Raw genomic sequence first — 23,335 nt, forward strand, 5'->3', positions numbered from 1 at the left:
AAATGTCCTATATCTGTCCTTTCTGCCTGGTGAACTACGCATCCGGCACGATACCAAGGGGGTGAGGCCTCCAGATAGATAATGAAGATATAGTTGTCTGGTTGACCCTGGGAGCCCGGTGACTAGTGCGGGTTGCTCCTGAGATACCTGGCAGAAAGGTGGGGGTAACTTGCAACCACGGGGGCACTAGGAGTTGCCCGGTCACCAGGGTAGTCTTTGAGACAGGTTGGGACATCGAGGGACAGGATGCTGCGATAGTCCCGAATCTGTCCTGTCCAGTGGTTATAGGCCGCGACTCTAGACCAGGGTTCCCCAACTCCAGTCCTCAAGGCCCACCAACAGATCATGTTTTCAGGATTTCCTTAGTATTGCTTAGGTGATAATTGCTTCACCTGTGCAAAAAAAGAAATCCTGTAAAACATGATCTGTGGGCTTTGAGGACTGAAGTTGGGGAACCCTGCTCTAGACTGTTCTCTGGCTTGTGGGGAGGGGAGTTCCTCTACAGCAAGGGGTTGGAGACATTTCTACTGTTGGGCTAGCAGACATTGAGATGGTGACGCTTGCCAAAGTGGACAAGTCAGTTGTAGAAGTGACCAGAAAAAGCGATACATCTGTCAAACTTACGGACCTGACGTCTCATGACATGACAGATGGTGGGCTGTGAGATGAGACAACTGGAGCGGACACACGGTCAGAGGGTAACTGGAGGGTTCACTTGGATGATCGGGGTGACTCAGTCTCTGGGGGTGATTGTGGCTCAGAGAGAAAGGGAGCACAGACGAGAAGAGCTAGAGAAGGAAGTCTCCGAGTGCAAAGGTCACCTGGCAATGTGGCAAGGTCTGAATAAGTGCCTCAGAGAAGAGGTACAGTAGTCACAGAAACTGTGGGAGTCTTCTGTGGGAGAAGAACTGGGACAAAGCCTTACAGAGGCCAGGCCCAAGTGGCGAACAGAGTGAAGATAAGAAAAAACTGAAAAGTATGGAAGCAGACATGATCCATATGCAGGAGGAGCTTGCTACTGCAGAGAATGCCAAGAGGCAAGCACAGCAGGAAAGAGATGAACTGGCTGATGTGATTGCCAACAACAGTGGTAAAGATGCTCTGGTTTTAGAAGAAAAGAGGCGTTTAGAGTCACGCATTGCTCAGCTGGAAGAAGTGGAGGAAGAACACAGCAACGTTGAATTAGCCAATGACAGGCTGAGAAAGGTCACACTTCAGGTTGACCAGATGAATACTGATTTGAATGCAGAACGTAGTAATGCTCAGAAGAACAAGAATGCCTGTCAGCAATTAGATCGCCAGAATAAGGAGTTAAAGGCAAAGGTTGCACAACTGGAGGAACAGCTGGAGTATCCCCTATCTGAATAGCAAGCGCTACCTTACACTAGATATACATCTAATTAAACAAAAAAAACAAAAAACGAACAGCACCTCCTAGTGTGATCACGTGCAAGCTGCGAAAACTGCATAATATAGACAAAAAAAAGAAAACAGCAGCACATGTGAATGAATCTAGGCCAAGTGAAAACACAGAAAAACATTAAAACATTCAATTTAGCAATATTTTCCAAAAACTTCTTTACAATTCATGTATGCACATCAACCACGGCAAGGTGACCTCCCTCTGATGGGTCACTGCTCTACACTATAAGTCACTTCTGGGCCACCAGCCTACAATTTTGGATAAACATGTCACTACTGGGTAAGCCTGCAATTTATGGGCAGGTAGAGCTGACTGCGGCACCTGCAAGGCCAATGGGAGGGGTGCAAGATCAGACTGGAGGCAGACAGCCTCCAGTATTACTTAAATAAGCCCCCCCCCCAAAAAAAAAACAACAGCAAGCTGCAAAAACTGCATAATATAGACAGAAAAGAACACAGCAACACATGTGCATGAATCTAGGCCATGTGAGAAAACATAAAAACATTTAAAAAAAATTCAATTTTTCAAAAAAAAAATTTTTTACTTTTGTTTAAACAGATTTTCAGCCCATTTTTTAAGGCTGAAAGTGCCCCTCTCTGCTTGTACTCAAGTCATATACCGGGGGTCGGCGGGGGAGAGGGAGCGCGGGTATCAGAGATCATACTCACCCCCTCCTGGTGCGGTCTCTGAAGCTCCCCTGCTTCTTCCATGGTCTCGGCGCCCCAGCTCCTCCTGAGTTCAGCGGTCACGTGGTACCGCTCATTAAAGTCATGAACATGCGCATATTCATGACTAATGAGCGGTACCACATGACCGCTGAAACCAAACAGCTGCGGCGCCGAGACCATGGAAGAAGCAGGGGGGCTGCAGAGACCGTGCGCCATGAGGGGGTGAGTATGACGGGGAAGATGGGGAGCAGTGCAATATTCACCTGTCCCCGTTCCACCACCGCGTCCTCTGACTGTGACGTTCTGGTCAGAGGGCGCGATGACGTAGTCACTGCGCGCCCTCTGCTGAACGTCACTGCAGTGGTCCCGGGGAGACAGAGCGGCGTGCGGCGATGGAACGGGGAGATGTGAATATCGCCAGTGTCGGGGGCCTGAGCCAGCGGCGACACTGGCACCTGGCCCACATAGAGCACCGGTGTCCCCGCCTGCTCAGGACACTGGCACCTGGCCCCCAGCGACGAGAGGGTAGTATGTTGGTTTTTTTTTTGTTTTTTTTTGTTTTTTTAATTGCAGCAGCAGCACCACCATCCTCGGCTTACACTTGAGTCAATAACTTTTCCAGCTTTTTTGGGGCAAAATTAGGGGTCTCGGCTTCACACCCTCACACCCCCTCCCCCCCAAAGTAGGAAGAAAAATTTAAAGATACCTAAAAATAAGCTTTAGTAATCAACATGGTTACACAATAAAGAACATTTAGCACGGAAGAACAAAGTTAAAAGCAAATACAGGCTTTGTCACATATAGAACAACCTCCATTCCCACAACCGCATTATTTTTCACAAAACACAATATCGGCATATTTATTGTTAACATGCAGTACAAACCAACATTAGCTTTATTTCTTGAACATTTGTGTCTTCATTTTTCTATCTCCTTTTACACGCGAGCTTCACAAAGCTGAACATGCAGTCCCTAACATATCTGCTAAAACTACATTTTCCAACAGCACACTGCTTCTCCTCAGAGCTGCAGGCCCCTCCTTCAGCTAGCTGTTGTGCTTACTGAGTTGCTCCATCTATTTAATCTCAAATTCCGTACACCAGTATAAAAAGAAAATTTTCTTCCACAAACATTTCATAGTAATACATATTTACAATATGTGTCACGACTGTGTTGTCAGGTGTCCCAGGACCAGGGGCTCCTTCACGGACACCAATTCTAGAGGCTCCCTAGCTTGCCCTGTTGCCCGGATTACTTCTGATGGTGAAGACGCCAGGCTCACGTACCTTGCCTTATCTCCTGAATCTGCCCTCAGTCTGTACCCTTCCCCAAACCAGGAAAGAGGGGTTATAGCAGTGCATCCTAATACACTAACCAGACTAAAAAAGGTAATAAGAACAGGGGTAAAGGAAAACACCTATCATACAAATAGACACACAAACAATAGAGGTAAACACCGGGAGTGGAGGATGGGGTAAAACCAAAGTAGGACAAAGAGGATTAGAACACAACCTAAAACCAAGCAACAGTCTTCTCAAACAACAATAAACCACCATCTCCTAGCCATGCAACACAAGCTACTCTGACAATGAGTGCTAGCCAGGGCCCAGATTATATAGGATATGGGAGGGGCTAAAAGTGAAGAGATTTTATGCAGGAAAGCTTGCAAGAGCTCTCAACTGAGCAGACTAACCCTTGCACTGCTAAAAGAAGCCTGCACCGTTTAATATGAAGGTGAAGTGCTTTTAAAGAGTTCAGGCGTAGGAGAAGTCAGATGCTGCGGTCTTCTGGCTCCCCTCTGTCATGGTAAACCCGTTTCAGTATGGATCTGTAACAACAGTTTTGTCCATGTCTCTTGCACAATAAAAGCAGCAGTATGTAAATATAGACTATAAAGTATTCATATTTATATTTTACTAAAGTATTAATAAATTCATAAAGCCTCCTAATTATATACACCCAGGACATCTTAATTTAGGACATCGCAGTACAGATTAGACCTGCGCAGTAGACCATTATGCGACCAGCGCTACACACCACTATTATGCTAAGCGCTAACCTGGGTGAGTCTGGTCTTGAGTGTTTTACTAGCTGACTAAGCCCAGTCAAGATATGGCACACACAGTTGAGCTGAAATACACGCCAGCTGAACGATCGCTGGGTGAGAGAATACACCAGTGGGTTTAATAACTGAGTGGGTGAGAAACATCAGCTAACTGCACATGTTCGCCCTGACCTACATAAGGGTAAGAGATAAAGTTGCAGCCTAAGGAGTGGATGCACAAATGCAAGTCCATTTCTACTGGAACTACAGAATGACAGTTCCAATGTGAACAGGAGGGTAAAATCAGGCATAGGTGTGGGGAACTAAGGCAGTAAAATTTGCAAAACGGTTTACATTTAAAAATTCCTTATATTGGCATACTGCACTGCTCAAAAAATAAAAAAGGGAACATTGAAACAACACAATGTAACTTTAAGTCAAATCACAGTTCTGTCCAGCTATGAAGCAACACTGATTGTGAATCAATTTCTCCTGCTTTTGTGCAAATTGAACAGACAACAGGTAGAAATGATAGGTAATCAGCAAGACAACTCCTATAAAGGAGTGGTTCTGCAGGGGATGACCACAGACAAATTCTCTGTGCTCATTCTTTTTGGCTGTTTGGTCATTTTTGCATTTCGTCATTGCTCTCACCTCTAGAGGTACTTTACAGTAGCATGAGGCGGTGTTTACAACCCACAGAAGTTTCAAAGGTAATGTAGCTCATCCAGGATTGCACATCAATGAGAGCTGTGGCAAGAAGGTTAGCTGCGTCTATCAGCACAGTGTCCAGGGCATGGAGCAGATACTAGGAGAAAGGTGTGTACACCAAGAAACATGGAGGAGGCCGTAGGAGAGCAACAACCCAGCAGCAAGATTGTTACCTCCTCCTTCATGCAAGGAGGAACAGGAGAAGCAGTGCCAGAGCCCTGCAAAATTAAATCCAGCAGGCCACCAACAACCATAGGTCTGCTCAAATTGTCAGAAACAGACTCCACGAGGCTGGTATGGGGGGGGCCTGACGTCCACAAGTAGGTGTTGAGCTTACAGCCCAACAACAGTCAGGGCGATTGGCATTTGCCAGAAAACACAAACATTGGCAGATTCGACATTGGAACCCTGTGCTCTTCACGGATGAGAGTAGGTTCACAGTGAGAGATTTCAGAAAGGCAGATTTTAAGGGATTCAGAAAGAGAATTGGAGGGATCCAATGGCTGGATATCCTTAAAGACAAAAATGTCCAGGAAGGATGGGAAATCTTGAAAAATGAAATTCTCAAAGCACAGTTGTTAACAATTCCGAAAAGAGGGAAGAATAGGAAGCATTTAAGGAAACCAGGATGGATGAACATAGAACTTAAGCACATGCTAAAAAGGAAGAAAAAAATGTTTATAAAATGGAAAGAAGGAGGCATATCTAAAGAAGAATATAATGCTGTCTGCAGAACCTGCAGGGCACAAATCAGATTAGCTAAAGCTGAAAATGAATTGAGGCTTGCAAGAGATGTCAAAAGCAATAATAAAGGATTTTGGGGATATGTCAAAAGTAAAAGAAAAGTCAAAGATGCTATAGGATTTTTACAGGATGAAAATGATGAAATGGTAAGACAAGATGTTGAGAAGGCTGAACTTTTAAATTCCTATTTTGCATCTGTTTTCTCTCAGAAAGGAAATGTAACATCAACTGTTATTCACTGTCCTATTAAGGGAATAGAAGAATCCAGGATATCTATAAACAGAAAGATAGTGAGGAAACACTTAGCTAACCTAAATGAATTCAAGTCTCCAGGTCCAGATGAATTACACCCCAGAGTACTGAAGGAGATAGCAGAAGAAATTTTTGAACCCCTCTCCATAATCTTTGAAAATTCTTGGAGAACAGGAGAAGTGCCAGAAGACTGGAGAAGAGCAAATGTTGTTCCTATCTTCAAAAAGGGGAAGAAGGTGGACCCAGGCAACTACAGGCCGGTGAGTCTGACTTCTATACCAGGAAAGATCTTTGAACAAATTATTAAACAACATGTATGTCAATACCTGGATAAGAATGAAGTGATTAAACAGAGTCAGCATGGGTTTGTAACTAATAAGTCATGTCAGACTAATTTAATTTCCTTCTATGACGGTATTACTGATTGGGTGGATCAAGGAAATGCTGTAGATATAGTATATCTTGACTTCAGCAAAGCATTTGACAAAGTCTCTCATACAATCCTTATTGAAAAAATGACTAAGTATGGAATGGACAAGGCAACTGTTAGGTGGATTCATAACTGGCTTAGTGATTGGACCCAAAGAGTGGTCGTAAATGGCTGCACATCCAGTTGGAAGAATGTCTCAAGTGGGGTACCACAGGGCTCTGTCCTGGGCCCTGTATTGTTCAACATCTTTATCAACGATTTAGATGAAGGAATTGAGGGTAAATTGATTAAATTTGCTGATGACACAAAGCTAGGAGGGATAGCTAATACTAGAGAAGAGAGAGAGGATTCAAAAAGATTTAAATAAACTGGAGAAGTGGGCAGCAACTAACAGAATGGTTTTTCACAGGGAGAAATGCAAAGTACTACATCTGGGCAATAAAAATGAAAAAAGCATATATAGAATGGGAGGAATAGGGCTAAGTGACAGCACATGTGAAAAAGACTTGGGTATACTAATAGATCACAGACTGAATATGAGTCAACAGTGTGATGCAGCAGCAAAAAAGGCAAATGCAATTCTAGGATGTATTAACAGAAGCATACAGTCTAGATCACGTGAAGTAATTATTTCCCTCTACTCCTCTTTGGTCAGACCTCATCTGGAATATTGTGTCCAATTTTGGGCACCACATTTTAAAAAAGACATCAACAAACTGGAGCAAGTTCAGAAAAAAGCGACCAGAATGGTGACCGGTCTGCAAACCCTGTCTTATGAGGAAAGGTTGCAGGATTTGGGAATGTTTAGTTTGCAAAAGAGAAGACTGAGAGGAGACTTAATAGCTGTCTACAAATATCTAAAGGGCTGTCACATTGTAGAAGGATCAACTTTATTCTCATTTGCACAAGGAAAGACTAGAAGCAATGGGATGAAGCTGAATGGGAGGAGACACAGATTAGATATTAGAAAAAACTTTTTGACAGTTAGAGTGATCAATGAGTGGAACAGGCTGCCACGAGAAGTGGTGAGTTCTCCTTCAATGGAAGTCTTCAAACAGAGGCTGGACAGACGTCTAACTGGGATGATTTAGCGAATCCTGCTTTGAGCAGGGGGTTGGACCAGATGGCCCAGGAGGTCCCTTCCAACTCTACGATTCTATGATACTAGAGCACTTTTACAAACGTGAGAGTCTAAAAACACTGTTAAGAACAGTCTGCTGTCTGCAACATCCTCCAGCATGTCTGATTTGGCCATGGGTCTGTAATGGTCTGTGGAGGCATTTCTTTGGAGGGCCGCACAGCTCTCCATGTGCTAGCCCAGAGGTATCCATTAGGCACCAAGATGAAATCCTCATGCCCATTTTGAGACCATATGCAGGTGCAGTGGGCCCTGGGTTCCTTCTGGTGCATGACAATGCTAGGCCTCATGTAGTTGAAGTGTGTCAGTAGATCCTGCATGATGAAGGCATTCATGTTATGGACTTGCCCGCCCATTCCCCAGACCTGAATCCAATCAAGCACATCTGGGACATCATGTCTCGTTCCATCCACTAATGCCACGTTGCAACATTCTGATAACTCTGATGATTCTGATAACATTCTTATAGACTAACCCTTTAATCAATTCAGATCCAATACATTTAGTTTTGCACAAATTTAAGTCCCCACTTATCAGGTTTATGTAGATGCCCATCCTGCTGTGGAGATTTGTGCAGGAAAACAAGGCAACAGGTTTGGCTTTCTAAAATATTTTGCACCGTCCTCACAATAAGTGTCAAACAAGACGTCTTCAAAAGAAAAGAGGCTTTTAGGGGCTGCCCACAATCATTACCTACTTACCCATCAGATTTGAGTTCATGAAAGGTGTCGGAGACAATCCTTCATGGGGCCCTAATCGACTGTCATTCAAGTGTTCACTGTAATGAGGACTGTCTGTAAAACCCTAGGGAAGAGCGAGAAAAGTATTAAGCAGATTATGCGACAGTCTTTCTGAGTCTGATGACACTGTACTATCTATATTGATACACACACAGACAAATGCAAACACGTACATATCTAAAGCTTATATGTATTAAAATATTTCCAGATGTTCACCTGTTTTAAAGGAATGAACTGGGGTGTTTAATGTTTCTGCAAATATGTATTAAAAATATAAGGGTATGCGCACACGATCAGGAATTGGCAGCGCTTCGGACACAGCGCATGCCTGCTGGCTACTGAACGCAGGTGAAGCCACATGTGTTCACAGAACCGTGTGGAATCACAGCAGCTAATACAGTGTACAGGTGAAATTTATCTTGAGGAGGCTCGCGTCTCCGCAAGATAAATAGCCATGCTGCGGTCTAGGAGAGACGCGCCGCATGTCCGATTCCATAGGTGAGCCACAGGTGTCTCTGGACGCATAGTGGGCATGGGATTTATTGAAATTCCATCCACTATGCTGTAACATCCGATCATGTGCACATACCCTAATAATATACAGTATTATAACATTCACTTTATCTAACAGTGTAAAATTTCATACCAAGAGAATAATTTCATCACTGTGGCTGGGTTTCCATACATAGACGTCTAAATATTGGTCACACCAATTTCCATACCTATAACCAGTGGTTGCCAACATGACTTTTTCCTGGACAGCTTATCAAAAAATTACGAGACAATATTTTTCACAGATACATTGGAAAACAATAGTAAATCATTGTGATTATAAATGATCCATGCCTACAGCCCATCATTCTGATATGAAGACATCAGCTGCATTCACTGAAAAATAATTTGTATAAGTTTTTTCAGCCATAACAAAAAAAAGCTGTCCTGGAATTTCCAGACGGTTGGAAACCCTGCATAAGAACATAGACGTAACGATTTTTCCTTTTTCTATCGGATAAAAGCCAAATCAGAATCTCAATTTTCAGACACGGTGTTTCGAGCTATTGGCTCTCGTCAGTGCAAAGTATGAGAACTGATTTGGCTAGGTGAGAGGCTCTGGACTGAGGTCTAAGGGGTAAGGTCTCTCCTTGTGGAGAGTGACATGCCAGCTCTGGCATATCAAGGTAAGGAGGCTTATTCGCCGTGCAATGCTCCTCTGGGAAAATAATATGCAAATAGCCGCTATGTGGCACTATTGAGTTCAAGTCCACTTTTTCTCTGAAGAGGCAATTTGCATATTATTTTCCCAGAGGAGCATTGCACGGCGAATAAGCCTCCTTAGGGTATGTGCATACGGTGCGGATTCTGCTGCGGATCCGCAGCATTTCTGCAGCTGCGGGTCCGCAGCAGATTAGGTGCATTGTACAGTACCATTGTTTTCAATGGTAAACTGGAAAACGTTGTGCACATGCTGCGGATTTTTCTGTGCGGTTTTGCTGATGTTTACAATCCGCAGCATGTCAATTCATTTGTGCAGAAACGCTGCGGTTTCATACCTCATCCATTATGAGGTGTGAAACCGCAGGGCAAAACCGCAGGCAAATCCACACCACCAAAAAACTCTGTGTGCGCATACCCTTACGCTCTAATTTGAACAATACAATTTTACATGGGAATAATTGTATTGTGTGACTATCCATTTCCATATGTTTCTTAACAGCATATGGATATAAAAAGGAAAAATTGTTACATCTATGTTCTTAGGCAGGGTTTCCAGGACAGTTTTTTATGGCTGAAAAAACTTAGACAAATTATGTGTGTATGTATACACACACAGATGAAATTTAAAAAAAAAAAAAAAAAAAAAAAAAACCCACACGGTTTGAAGCATGAATGACGGGCCAGGGACAACTCAAAGTCCTATGGCTTCCAGTACCATCTATATGATGATGACACTCAGATCTACCTCTCTGGCCCAGATGTCTGTTCTCCAGAATCCCAGAGTGTCTATCAGCCATATCCTCCTTCTCCTCTTGCTTCCTCAAGCTCAATGCGGACAAATATGAACTAATCTTTCCTCCACCTCGCATATCTTCCCTAGTTGATCTATCACAATAAATGATTTCACACTTTCATCTGTCCTAGAAATCCGCTGCCTCGGCGTAAAGGCCCCGTTACACGCATCAATGTCCCAGCGATCCCATTAACAATCCGACGTGGATGGGATCGCTGGGACATAGTTAGCTGATCGCTGGTGAGCTGTCACAGACAGACCCACTAGCGATCACGACCAGCAAGCAAGCTGGTTTCCAATGTAAACAGTGGGTATCTAAGAGCCGCGCAGCTCTTAGTTACCCGCTGTTTACCTTGGAAACCAGCGTCGCTGATCGTTGCTCTCCCGCTGCCACACGCAGCGATGTGTGCTGGCCAACGGGAGACCAACGATCAAAAAATGGCCCAAGACGACCGAGCGCAATCAGCGATACCCGGCAGGGGGGCCGGTCCCTGATACAGGTCACACACAGCGATATCGCTGGCGAGATCGCTGTGGCGTCACAAAATCAGCGAACTCGCTGGCGATATCGCTGTGTGTGACGGGGCCTTTACCCTCGACTCTGCCCTGTCCTTCAAACCGCACATCAAAGCTCTCGCCACCTCCTGTCGTCTCCAGCTCAAAAATATTTCCAGAAACCGTTCTTTCCTCAACCCTTGCTCTACCAAAATGTTTGTGCATGCCCTAATCATCTCCCGCCTCGATTACTGCAACATACCCTTCTGTGGTCTACCTTCTAACACTCTCGTACCTCTCCAGTCAGTCCTTAACTCTGCTGCCTGACTAATCTCTCTCCTCGCTACACTCCTGCTTCCCCTCTTTGCCATCCCCTTCATTAACTCCCAATTTCCCAGTGTATCCATTTTGAACTACTAACACTGACCTACAAAGTCATCCATAACCTTTATCCTCCGTATATTTCCGAACTAATCTCCTAATATCTTCCCTCACGTAATCTCCGGTCCTCCCAAGACCCCCTTCTCTCCTCCACACTTATTCGCTCCTCATCCAATCACCTCCAAGATTTCTCACAAATATCCCCCCCTTCTATAAATTCTGTGCCCCAACGCGTCCGATTATCCACCACATTTGGATCCTTCAGACGGAACCTGAAAACCCATCTCTTCAAAAAAAGCTTACAACCTGCAATGATCGCACTGTCACCTCACCACCACCGGAGCTACTGCAACCCCCGATCTACTGTCACCTTCCCCATAATCCTGTAGAATGTAAGCCCACAACTGCAGGGTCCTTTTCCATCTGTACCAGTCAACCATTGTTAGTTTGGTTACTGTAAGTGATATTTGTATTTTGATGTAACCCCTTCTCATATACAGCACCATGGAATCAATGGTGCTATATAAATGAATTAATAATAGTGGACTTGTTTTGGTGTCTGCCCTGTGGACTTGTCTACATGTGGAGCCAGAAGTGCCGGCGAGAGATCGACTTTCTATCTTGACCTTAGAAAAGCTTCAATGGCCAGTACGTTTTGGTGAGCAATGCATGTTTACGGTTGAGTTAACAGCTATCGCATGGGTATGGTACATCTTTTGTTTAATGTCAATGATAGCACCCAATAGATACTGTATCCAGAAGACTACACAGCTATTGCAGCTATTGCCTGTGAATGTGCTCACTCCCAAGCCCATTTAGTCTTATTTTTCAGGCTGAAACTACTGAAATCAAATAATTGATGGACATGAAGACAGAATAACCCTGACATTTGCAACTTCATCATGACAAGAAATTTCTCCACTTGTAGTCTCATCAGTCAGATCTGCAGCCCAAAGCATTAGCTGCTAAGGAAACCAGCTGGCTTTTAGCCAAAGTTAACAAAAAGCTTAGAAATGTTAAAGAAGTGTTGAAAACATGAAAACAAAAATAAACACCATAAAGTAAAAGGACATTAAGGGTATGTCCCCATGATCAGGAATGGCTCAGCATTTGCTCAGGATTTGACGCAGCTGAAATCTGCACCAAATCTGTATCTGAGGTCACTGGCAGGTCACCCACATTTTTGATGCGCTTTTTCATTGCATGCGTTTTTTCATTTGAATTAAAGCTAATTGAAAGATGGCTTCTGGGAAGGAGAAAAAGAATGATTTCCTGTTTGAAGATATATTGCGGTATGTTCCCACGGTCAGTAAACGCTGCAGTTTGGATGCTGCATACATCCGCAATGTCCAACCTGTAAAAAGTCTCATGCCCACTATGTGTGCACCAATGCCCGCGGCTCACCCGCAGAGACAGACATGCGGTGCGACTTCCCAGACCGCAGCATGTCAATTTATGTAGTGGAGACGCTCAGTCTCCGCTGCGTAAATTACCCATACACTTTCATTAGATGCGGTAAAACCGCATTATCTTCCTAGTCACATGCGTATTAAGTGCGGGAACGCAGCTTACTATGCATGTGTACTAACTTACATAACAGTAAATCTTGTGACACAGCCGGAAGTACATGACACAGGAAATGGAGGAAAGCACAGAGAGATCCCCCTCCTTTTTTCTAATAAATAAGTAATTAAAAGAAAATAGCATAGGGTCCCCATATATTTATTAACCAGCCAGAGTAAAGCAGACTACTGGTACTGGTATTTCAGGCTGGTAAGGATCCAATATCCATGAACCTTACCAGCCTGATAATACCAGGCCGCAGAAGTCTCCTTACCTTGGATGGTTAGTAAAAATAGTGGGATCCCCTCCAAAAAAAAAAAATATATATATAGTGTGGGGTCCCACTATTCTTTGTTAAATCAGCCAAGAAAAAAAGCAGACCGTTGCGGCCTGTTATTCTCAGACTGGCGAGGCTTATGGATTTTGGCCCTCACCAGCCTAAATATAGCAGCCTGCATCCGCCCCACAATTGGCACATCTAAAGATGCACAAACTGTGGAGCTTTGCGCCCGACTCATCCCAGTTGCCCTGTAGCAGTAGCAATTGGGGTTCATATTTGTGGGGGTTGATGTCACCTTTGTATTGTCAGGTGACATCAAGCCCCCGGCTCAGTAATGGAGAAGCGTCTATAAGACACCTATCCATTACTAATCCTATAGTTACATGGAAAATAAAGACACAGCCAGAATTAAGTCCTTTAATTGAAATTATCACACAGACTCCTTTAACATTCTCAATTAAACCATACTCACTGCATCGCCTATTTCACCGACGCCATTGTTCGCTCTCCTGTAAGAGAAATAAAATTAAAAAGCAACAGTATACCATACCGGTCTGCCGAGAAGATACACATCCTGTCCCACGACGAGTTCAGCTCTGCTACATCTGGATGCCTTTGGCTGAACGATGGCATTGTGCCACGACTCTGCCTGACATCCATACACAGCGGAGCTTGTAAATAACCACTGAAGATAACTCTGTCTCCGGCCGTCACCTGCACTGTAGTTCTCACGGTCAGCTCAGCTCATCGCGAGAACTGCAGTGGAAGTGAACTTCCGGCTGTGGCACAAGGTACACCTTTATATAAACTAGCTCACATGCGTAGTAAGCTGCGTTTCCCGCACTTAATACGCATGTGACGATAAACATACTGCGGTTTTACCACATCTAACGATAGTCTATAGGTAATTTACGCTGCGGAGACTGAGCGTCTCTGCAACATAAATAGACAAGCTAAAGTCTGGAAAAACACGCCGCATGTCCGTTTATGCAGGGCAGCCGGAGGAGTCTCTGAAAGCATAGTGGAGTTGGGATTTTTTGAAATCCCATCCACTATGCTGTAACATATGGCCATTGCAGGATGACGCTGCATCAAACCCGCAGCGTTTACTGACCGTGAGAACATACCCTAAGGGTATATGAACACGATCAGGAATGCCTCAGTATTTGTTCAAGATTTGATGCAGGTGAAATCTGCACCAAATCGGCATCTGAGGTCAATGGCAGGTCACCTACGTTTTTGATGCGTTTTTTACATGCGTTTTTTTCATTGCATGTGTTTTTTTTGTCACTCGAAATAAAGCTAATTGAAAGTTGGTTTCTGGGAAGGAAAAAAAGTGATTTCCTGTTTGCAGATATATTGGAGGTATATGCACTCAAACAGTAAACACTGCGGGTTGGACGCTGCATACATCCGCAGCGTCCAACCAGCAGCGCCCAGCTGTTACAGCATAGTGGATGGAATTTCAAGAAATCCCATGCCCACTACGTGTGCAACGGCACCCGCGGAGACGGACATATGACGCATCTTCCAAGACCGCAGCATGTCAATTTATGAAGCGGAGACTCTCAGTTTCCACTGCGTAAATTACCCATAGGCCACATGCACACATTGAGCATTTGATGAGTTTTTACCCCAGTATTTGTAAGCCAAAACCAGGAGTTGGTGAAAAATGCAGAAGTGGTGCAAATGTTTATATTATGCTTTTCCTCTGACCGTTCTTAGAACTGCAGTGTACGTGTACTTCCGGCTGAAACAAGGTACACCATTATTTAAATTAGTACACATGCGTAGTAAGATGCGCTCCCGCACTTAATACGCGTGCGACTAGGCAGATAATGCGGTTTTACCGCATCTAATGAAATGAATAAAAAAGTAAGTTAATGTGTATGCACAATGTACCGTAAGTGCATATTAACACATGACCATTAACCAGAGAAAGCAAAAAACTCAAAAATCCTGAACTAAAAAGAAAAAAATAAAATTTCAAATAATGCATAAAGGTAATAATAAGGGTATTTAGTAAACATAATTTTGATCAAAATAATGTACAAGCCATCCCGCCACGTCACGGCAACCCTTGTGGGACAGTCCCTACTCTAGTATTTAAAACCACAAGGGTTGCCGTGACGTGGCGGGATGGCTTGTACATTATTTTGATCAAAATTATGTTTACTAAATACCATTATTATTATTATTACCTTTATGCATTATTTGCAGTTTATTTTTTACTTTTTAGTTCAGGATTTTTGTGTTTTGTGCTTTATCTAATGAAATTAGATGCAGTAAATTATGGGTAATTTACGCAGCAGAGAAGGAGCATATCCGCTACATAAATTGACATGCTGCGGTTTGGAAAGACGTGCAGCATGTGCGTCCCTGCAGGGAAGCCGGAGGCGTCCGTGCACACTATGCTGTAGCATCTAGACAGTGCGGGTTGGATGCTGTGGGACGTACGCAGCGTCCAACCCGCATCGTTTACTGACTGTGGGAACATACCCTAACACTGCACAGACTGATAGACTTGAAATATACAGGTTAGATGAAAGGGAACATAATTTTTACAATACTTCAGCACTTAGGTTGTTCCTAGAATATATTGAGAAAAAGCAATGCGCTCCTGGGTAAAATGGAAGACAATGTCGGTTATGGATGAATTCTTTTAACTCCAACGATGAGGGCATGTGAAGTGTTAATTTATTGGTTTATTTGCTTTTCAGTCCTAATATAGGAGATTACAAAATACTGAAATTTTAAGTTTTTAAAAAAAAATATTACACTTTACTCTTGGCCAAAAATAGGCTTAGACTTGTCTTTTGCCTAATGTCCAACTTATTAGAAAGTCTACTGCAAGCTGTCAGACAGACAAAGCAATGTGCTAATCCATGACCTGGTCCATGGCTGGTCATGCTTTACACCAGGTGAACATGACCGGTCATGGATTACCATGCAGTGTAGACTGTTGTCCGGAATTTCAAAATTGTCCGCAAAGCAGGTTCAGACTGTTACACGCACAGTGACCTCTGTCTGTAAAGCTGAGCTCCACCGAACCAATAAACTCTAACATCAGTAGCTGTATGCTAAAGTAAAAGGCAACAGAGAACACAATCCATTTTACATAAAAAGTGAAGCAAATGAAACTTGTGGCATCCAGATACAAAGCACCCCATGATCAATGAGCGTACATGCATCGAAAATCCATGGAGCATCTATTTTTCACATACGAGAAAAAAAAACTAGTTTTTCCAACTGATTAAACTGGAAAATATAGACAGGAAAGGCATGACATCCATGTCATATTCATTTTTTTCCAAGGTGACATTCAGGAGTTTGACCCACAACAAAGATCAAAGTATTTTACATGTCTCCGTTTGTTTTTTATGGGTTTAGAATTAGTCCGCAAAATAAAGGAAAAGTGAGAAGGCATATTCACTGTGATGGTACCATGATTTATTTGCAATATTTAAGGATTGCACATGCGAAAATTCTGTAAAAGAGCCTTAACGGTACTCGCACACGTCTTTTTCAGACAGGTACGCTGCAGAATCTATGGTACATGAAAAAGCGCTAAAATGCTCCAAAGAATAAACACATGCATTTCTAAGTAAAAATAAACTGGTGTTCATATGTTCAGGCTTTTGAATATCTTAGACAAACACATGGGCCATGCACACAGTGAACGAGTCTGTATGACAGTGTTCACACCACCAAAAGAATGAAAACACAGTAAAAAAAAACGTATAAAAATACTCTGTTGCAAAAAAGTAACAGTAAACAGCAAGTGCTAGTAAAAAGATGATTACAAAACAGGGTATTTCATTGATAAGTTTTTTTTGCAAAAAATGTATACTAAGCCGCTCTACCAAACGTCAAGGTATACCCATCTCAGAGAAGTCCTAACCGATATATTTAAAAACCTGATCATGTGTATAGTTCCTGTATAAGCAGGATTCAGGCAAGTAAGGTCCGATGTGGACACGCTATGGAAGACGGCTTAGTATACATTTTTTGCAAACAACGTATCAACTAAATACCCTGTTTTGTTATCTTTCTACTAGCACTTGCTGTTTACTGTTACTTTCTTACAAGAGACTATTTTTATACGATTGTTTTACTGTGATTTTCAGTCTTTTGAATATCTTAACTGCTTCACAATGCCAAACCCTGCAAAGTAGCTAAAAGAGGTGAGCTGACCATTCTTCAAAGTGTTTTCTATTCTGAAGATGTTCTATTCAGCAGAAGCTTACGTTTAATCAAACACGCTAATTAGCGTACTCTAATGCACTAGGTTTCTTGGCCACACCAAGAGTGCCCAATTTGCCTACTGGTCTTCTATGGCCAGACTCCCTCATTGTTGATTGATAGTGCTGGCTTGCATGGAGATAGCACCGTTTGCTGAGACAAGCCAGGGCAGTTCATCACAAAGAAAAAGGAGGTGGCATGTAAAACCAGTGGGCAGAAGATTGCACAGTGTCTTGACCCATCAAGTGAGCACTGAACACCCTAATAAGTATATCTCCATAAACTTCTGTTTTGATAAAACAGAGACAAGCAACTAGAACACAATAGGTAATACCAGAATGTGCAGCCACAGTGGCAACACAGACAAAATTCCACCCACTGTAATGAGCAGTTGCCACATGATATTTTTTCACAAATCGTATGTTCATTGGCCTGCAACAGAAGGTTGAGTTTCGGCGCGTAGCTACCACTTAGGGCAGAGTCTGTCTGTGCCACGAAGGTGAATTTTTATCAGTGTAATATGCCTTAGAACACGATGGGGCCAATCACTGCTGCATTTGCGCTTTTTGTCTAGTTTTTGGCGGTTTTAGCCCGTTTTTAATTTGAGTTGAAGTCTTCCTTAAAAGAGGAAAAAAAAAGCGTGCGCAATCAATTTTATAGACGTTTGTGGGTTGTTTTTTTTTCCACTGGCGCCATTGGGTGCGAAATTTGGAGTTTCCAAATGTTTTCACTGAATCATTTGTGACTGTCACAATCCATTTTTGGATTTGTGCCAGCTCTGGTTCCTCTCACATTAATATTTTTTTCCTTTCAGGCCAGCGGGAGGCAAGTGCAGTTTTTCAGTTTTTCCACCGCTGGCATGCTGGTGTTACTACAGTGCTGCTGGGTCAGCTGATGTTGTCCGTTAACCCCTTTATGACCGTCGATACGCCTTTTAACGGCGGTAGTTAAGGGTACTTAAACCACAGGAAAAAGGGTACTTAAACCACAAGAAAAAGTGTATAGCGCCTCCCAGAGTCGGATTTTCTCCGGGGGGGTGGTCTCAGCTGCCAGGGGTAGCCGAGACCCCAGAGAACATGATTCAGGTCAGTTTTTACTGACCCCGCTTTTGCGTTCGCCGTTAGTAACCGTATCGCACATCAGAGAAGAGAGAAATCGGGTGTCCCCGATCCCCCCCCCCAGTACCTCCTGGTGGTCCTCAGGCTCTCCTGCCTCCTCCGGTAGGCGCCGCCATCTTGGTCCGGGAAGTATGCGCCCGCCGAATCTGCAGGCCGGCAGATTCCATTCATTCAATGTACATTTTGATCACTGTCATAAACCCTTTCACAGTCATCAACAAAAAAAAAAAAAAAAAAGTAAATAACCCCCCTTATCACCCTCTAAGTTCGGGAAATATAATGAAATAAAGAAAAAATATTTTCAGTTTTCCATTAGGGTAAGGGTTAGAATTAGGGTTAAGGATTAGGGTTGGGGATTAGGGTTAGAGTTGTGTTGGGGTTAGGGTTGGAGCTAGAATTGAGGGGTTTCCACTCTTTTAGGCACATCATAGGGTCTCCTCCAAATGCGACATCGCGCCACCATTGATTCCAGCCAATTTTGCGTTCAAAAGTCCGAGCACAGACATTTGCCCAAAGAGTGGTTTACTCCAACATATGGGGCATCAGCGTACTCAGGACAAATTGCACACCAACTTTGGGGGTCTAATTTCTCCTGTTAACCTTGGGGAAATAAAAAAAATTGGCGGCTAAAAAAAAAAAAAATCACTTTTGTGGAAGAAAAAGATTTTATTTTCACGGCTCTGCGTTATAAACTTCTGTGAAGCACTTGGGGGTTCAAATTGCTCACCACACATCTAGATAAGTTCCTTAAGGGGTCTAGTTTTCAAAATGTTGTCACTTGTGGGGGTTCCACTGTTTAGGCACATCATGGGCTCTCCAAACGCGACATAGCGTCCAATCTCAATTCCAGCCAATTCTGCGTTGAAAAAGTCAAACAGTGCTCCTTCTTCCCTTCTGAGCTCTGCCGTGCGCCCAAACAGTGTTTTACCCCCACATATGTGGTATGGGCGTACTCAGGACAAATTGCACAACCTCTTTGGGGGTCTAATTTCTCCTGTTACCTTTGTAAAAATAAAACTTTGGGGGCGAAAAGATCATTTTTGTGGAAAAAAAATGATTTTTTATTTTCATGGTTCTACGTTATAAACTTCTGCGAAGCACTTGGAGGTTCAAAATGCTCACCACACATGTAGATAAGTTCCTTAAGGGGTCTAGTTTGCAAAATGGGATCACTTGTTGGGGGTTTACACTGTTTAGGCACATCAGGGGCTCTCCAAACGCAATATGGCATCCGTTCTCAATTCGAGCCAATTCTGTGTTGAAAAAGTCAAACGGCGCTCCTTCCCTTGCGAGCTCTGCCGTGTGCCCAAAAAGTGGGCTTATCACGTGTCACCAAAAGAGAATCCTGTGTACATCTACTTGCTCGTTGGTATGCTCATGAAATGCTTCTTTGAGGACAATTCCTCTTCTTAAAGCGCTTCGTTAGACATAAGGCCTCCTCACGGAACACCTAATCCGATGTGCAATTTCTTCTCGTTCTTAAAAATTGTCCAACGGGAACTCCATTTCTTGTGTGGACTGGATGAAAACTTGTGTAGTCCAACAGACTATTTGTGGCTGTAGGCTTTCTAAACAATCTCGTGGAAATACCCCCATTCACATTGGAAACTATGAGGTCCAAAAAAGTGACTGAAACAGAGGACACATTATAGGCAAGCACAATATTATGCGAATTGGAATTCAATAGTTCCCATTGTAGTGTGAACGTTGTTTGGTTTTTTGTATGCCTTGGTATTGCCTATTATTATAGGGTGCATTATTCACTGTGGCAATCTTTTCTCTTGGGCTTATCATGGCCTGTCTACTTAAACCAGGTAGCATGGATGCATATATGGGATGGTTCTATTCCATTTAGTTATCATGTAGTGATGAGCCTAGAAATAGGGAGAACTGGTGCATTGTTGCAGTTGGGGCAGACTATATATAGGTAATTATATCATATATGTTTATCATGTGTTATATTCAACTTCCATGAACTTGTGGGATGCCTGTCATGTTTTATCATGATTTTAGTGTGTAACTCTTTTGTATCAATAAAATATTTTCTAGTTTCACTACATTGGTTCAGTGTGCGCTCCTTGCAGTGGTACTTTTTTGTTCTCTTGTTCTGATTGCTAACTTTCCACTGCTGCGGCACCTGGCCTTTATATATAATATAGTATTTGGCACAGTTTAGTGCGCCCAGAATTTTCAATTGTGCAAAAAGTGGTTTACCCCCACATATGGGGTATCGGCGTATTCAGAAGAAATTGCACAACAAATTTTGTGGTTCATTTTCTCTAACACTTGTGAAAATAAAAAAAATTGGTTCCGACTTAAATTTTTTGCAAAAAAAGTTAAATGCTAATTTTTTCCTTCCACATTGCTTCAGTTAATGTGAAGCACGTAAAGGGTTAATAAACTTCTTGAATGTGGTTTTGAGCACCTTGAGGGGCCCAGTTATTAGAATGGTGTCATTTTGGGTATTTTCTGTCATGTACACCCCTCAAAATGACTTTAAATATGATGTGGTCCCTAAAAAAAAATGGTTTTGTAAATTTTGTTGTAAAAATGAGAAATCGATGGTCAACTTTTAACCCTTATAACTTCCTAACAAAAAATTTTGCTTCCAAAATTGTGCTCATGTAAAGTAGTCATGTGGAAAAAGTTATTTATTAAGAAATTTGTGTGACATATCTCTCTGATTTAAGGGTATACAAATTTAAAGTTTGAAACTTGCAAAATTTTCAAGATTTTCGCAATATTTCCGTTTTTTTTTTCATAAACAAACAAGTCAGAGAAAAATTTTTACCACTAACATGAAGTAAAATATTTCACGAAAAAGCAATCCAGAATCAGCGGGATCTGTTAAAGCATTCCAGAGTTATAACCTCATAAAGTGACAGTGGTCAGAATTGTAAAAATTGGCCTGGTCATTAACAGGGTTGTCAACTACTTTAAATTAACCCCCCAAGGTATGCCCCCAGGGCCCCTAATGAATTTTGTAAATACCTTATGTTGCCTATACTGCCTGTGAGCGGCGCAATCGCTGGCCGCTCACAGCACGTGACCCCCGGGGGTCCCTTTTCATCCTTCAGCGCTGGCTGCCAAGCTGTGGGAGGGGTTATCCCCCTGTATCACACCCGGCATCCACCGCATGCCCATTCATTGAGAAAGTGTGCGGTGGATGCTGGGTGTGACGCGGGGGTAACCCCGCCCACAACCAAGCAGCCACCGCGGGGATCCAGCGCTAAGTCAAGCCTCACTTGTCGTGACATCAGTGCTGGGTCACGTGCTGCCTGTGAGCGGCCACGGATAGCGCCATTCACAGGCAGTATAGGCAACATAAGGTATTTACAAAATTTATTAGGGTCGCCGGGGGGGATACATTGGGGGGTTAAAGTAGTGGACAACCCCTTTAAGCTGCAAAATGGCTGTCACTAAGGTGTTAAACAGTCACATGTTGCATCAGCTGACTGTTGGTGATACAGTTCCTCTGAGGACACCAACCTTTGCAGAAGCAGCTCTTTGATGTCAGCCAAGTCTGGTGTTTGGAGTCCTTTTGCTGTGCTATCTGTGGTGTGTAGTTAAGCAGCGGTATGCACAAGCTAAGTGTTGTATTTTTGTTACCTTGTCCTTTTGGTGTCTGTCACTTCCCTGTGTGTTTTATCTGCAGAGGTGAGGCTAGAGCTCCTTGCGGGCCAGTGCACAGGGCAGATCTAGGTGACAAACAGGGATGAGGTATCCTGACGTCGGCAGGGGGAAGGACCGGCACAGGGTGTTAGGTGAGAACAGGGACAGGCTCAAGGTGGAGCTCAGGAGGTGACCATCCCCGATTCCCTATTGTCAGGGCCTTCCTCTCTCCTATTTCATCGGCGTTGTGTTGTTTGGTGACCGACCAACCGTTGGGTCGTGTCACACTGGTCAGTCACTCTGTGACAGTGACTTCCTGAAAAGTAACAAAATATTTGAAAGTGTACTTTGGCTTTTCCCTAGGGTAATTTTATGTACGCAATAAAATTTAGGGGATTTTTTTTGTTGTGACCCTTTACAAAATGTGCAACTTTTAGCATCAAGAGGTGGCAAAGAAGGTTTAAGAAAAATAAACAGCATATGGTACTATGTGCCAAATTAATGAACCGCATACGCCCTTTTGAAGAATATGGTGCAAAAAAGGCAACAAAAAGAAAAAAAACGTTTGGGAGGACAGATTTCCTCTAAGGCCTGATCTTTACTTACAAGCGCTTTTCATTCTTATAGATGCATAGTCACAGGCTCAGACCGAAAAACAGATGTCCGGTTAGTATAGGGTAGGCTTCTTAGGGCGAAATTTAAGCCAAGCACATTCCCATCATGCCTGCCATTCAAACATGTAGGTTTCAGGAAGAGCTTGTAAAGTTCTGTTTATGCATATCCTTCTTCAGAATAGATTTATCCAAGTCCCATACACGGAGATTCCTACAAGTTCCCAAACAGATAGTCTCCAAAATAATGCACAGTGGAAACCACAGTGACAAAAAAAGAAGAGGTAAAAACCAATGATGACCCTGGGGATGCAATAGCAATTTGACATACTTTTATTTCATGATACTAAACTATAGCTCACTGTATATCTAATAAAGTAAAATCTTTGACAAAAACATTACACTTTTGGTCCCCTTTTAAAGTATATACTGGAAGAGCTCTCAAAATATACATCAAAAGGGAATCCATCATCAGAAAACGACCAACTGTTCAATAAGATTTTTGCATTCAATATGTGTATATAATTTTTTATTGCAATTTTTTTTTTTACTCCTATCACAATCTGATAAAAAATATAAAGCTCATGTGCACAGGCTCTTGCAAGATTCATCAACTCTACAATTGTTTATTTAGGTTGCATGATATACTTAACAAAAAAACACATACATACACACAAATACTTGCTGCACTTGGGTGGTCCATGATGACCAAGCATTAACAAAAGAAGAACTGTGTATTTAGATTGAGCAATGATAAACACATCTGCAAATGTTTTTGGCACTATAGAAAGTCAATTACAACCAAGAACTACCATGAAGAAAACGGAAAAAAAACACTCAAAATGCAACAAACAGGAACTGATGGCACAAGAACA

General features: G+C 42.8%; 1 protein-coding gene across 7 annotated transcripts in view; it reads right to left on the reverse strand.

The window, feature by feature from the left end:
- TCF12 (transcription factor 12) overlaps window positions 1-23,335 on the reverse strand; it is a 308,625-nt gene that overhangs the window by 197,203 nt on the left and 88,087 nt on the right. For 6 of the 7 annotated variants that reach the window (XM_073586987.1, XM_073586986.1, XM_073586988.1 and 3 more), the window contains exon 5: window positions 8,112-8,214. The exons of the other annotated variant lie outside the window; for it this stretch is intronic. In XM_073586987.1, coding sequence (XP_073443088.1) covers window positions 8,112-8,214 — 103 coding nt within the window. The remainder of the gene's footprint in view (window positions 1-8,111; window positions 8,215-23,335) is intronic. 7 annotated transcript variants of the gene reach the window in all.

This window comes from Dendrobates tinctorius, unplaced genomic scaffold (assembly GCF_039654945.1).
Source record: "Dendrobates tinctorius isolate UK_male_01 unplaced genomic scaffold, ASM3965494v1 ptg000097l, whole genome shotgun sequence".
Classification (NCBI taxonomy): Eukaryota; Metazoa; Chordata; class Amphibia; order Anura; family Dendrobatidae; genus Dendrobates; species Dendrobates tinctorius.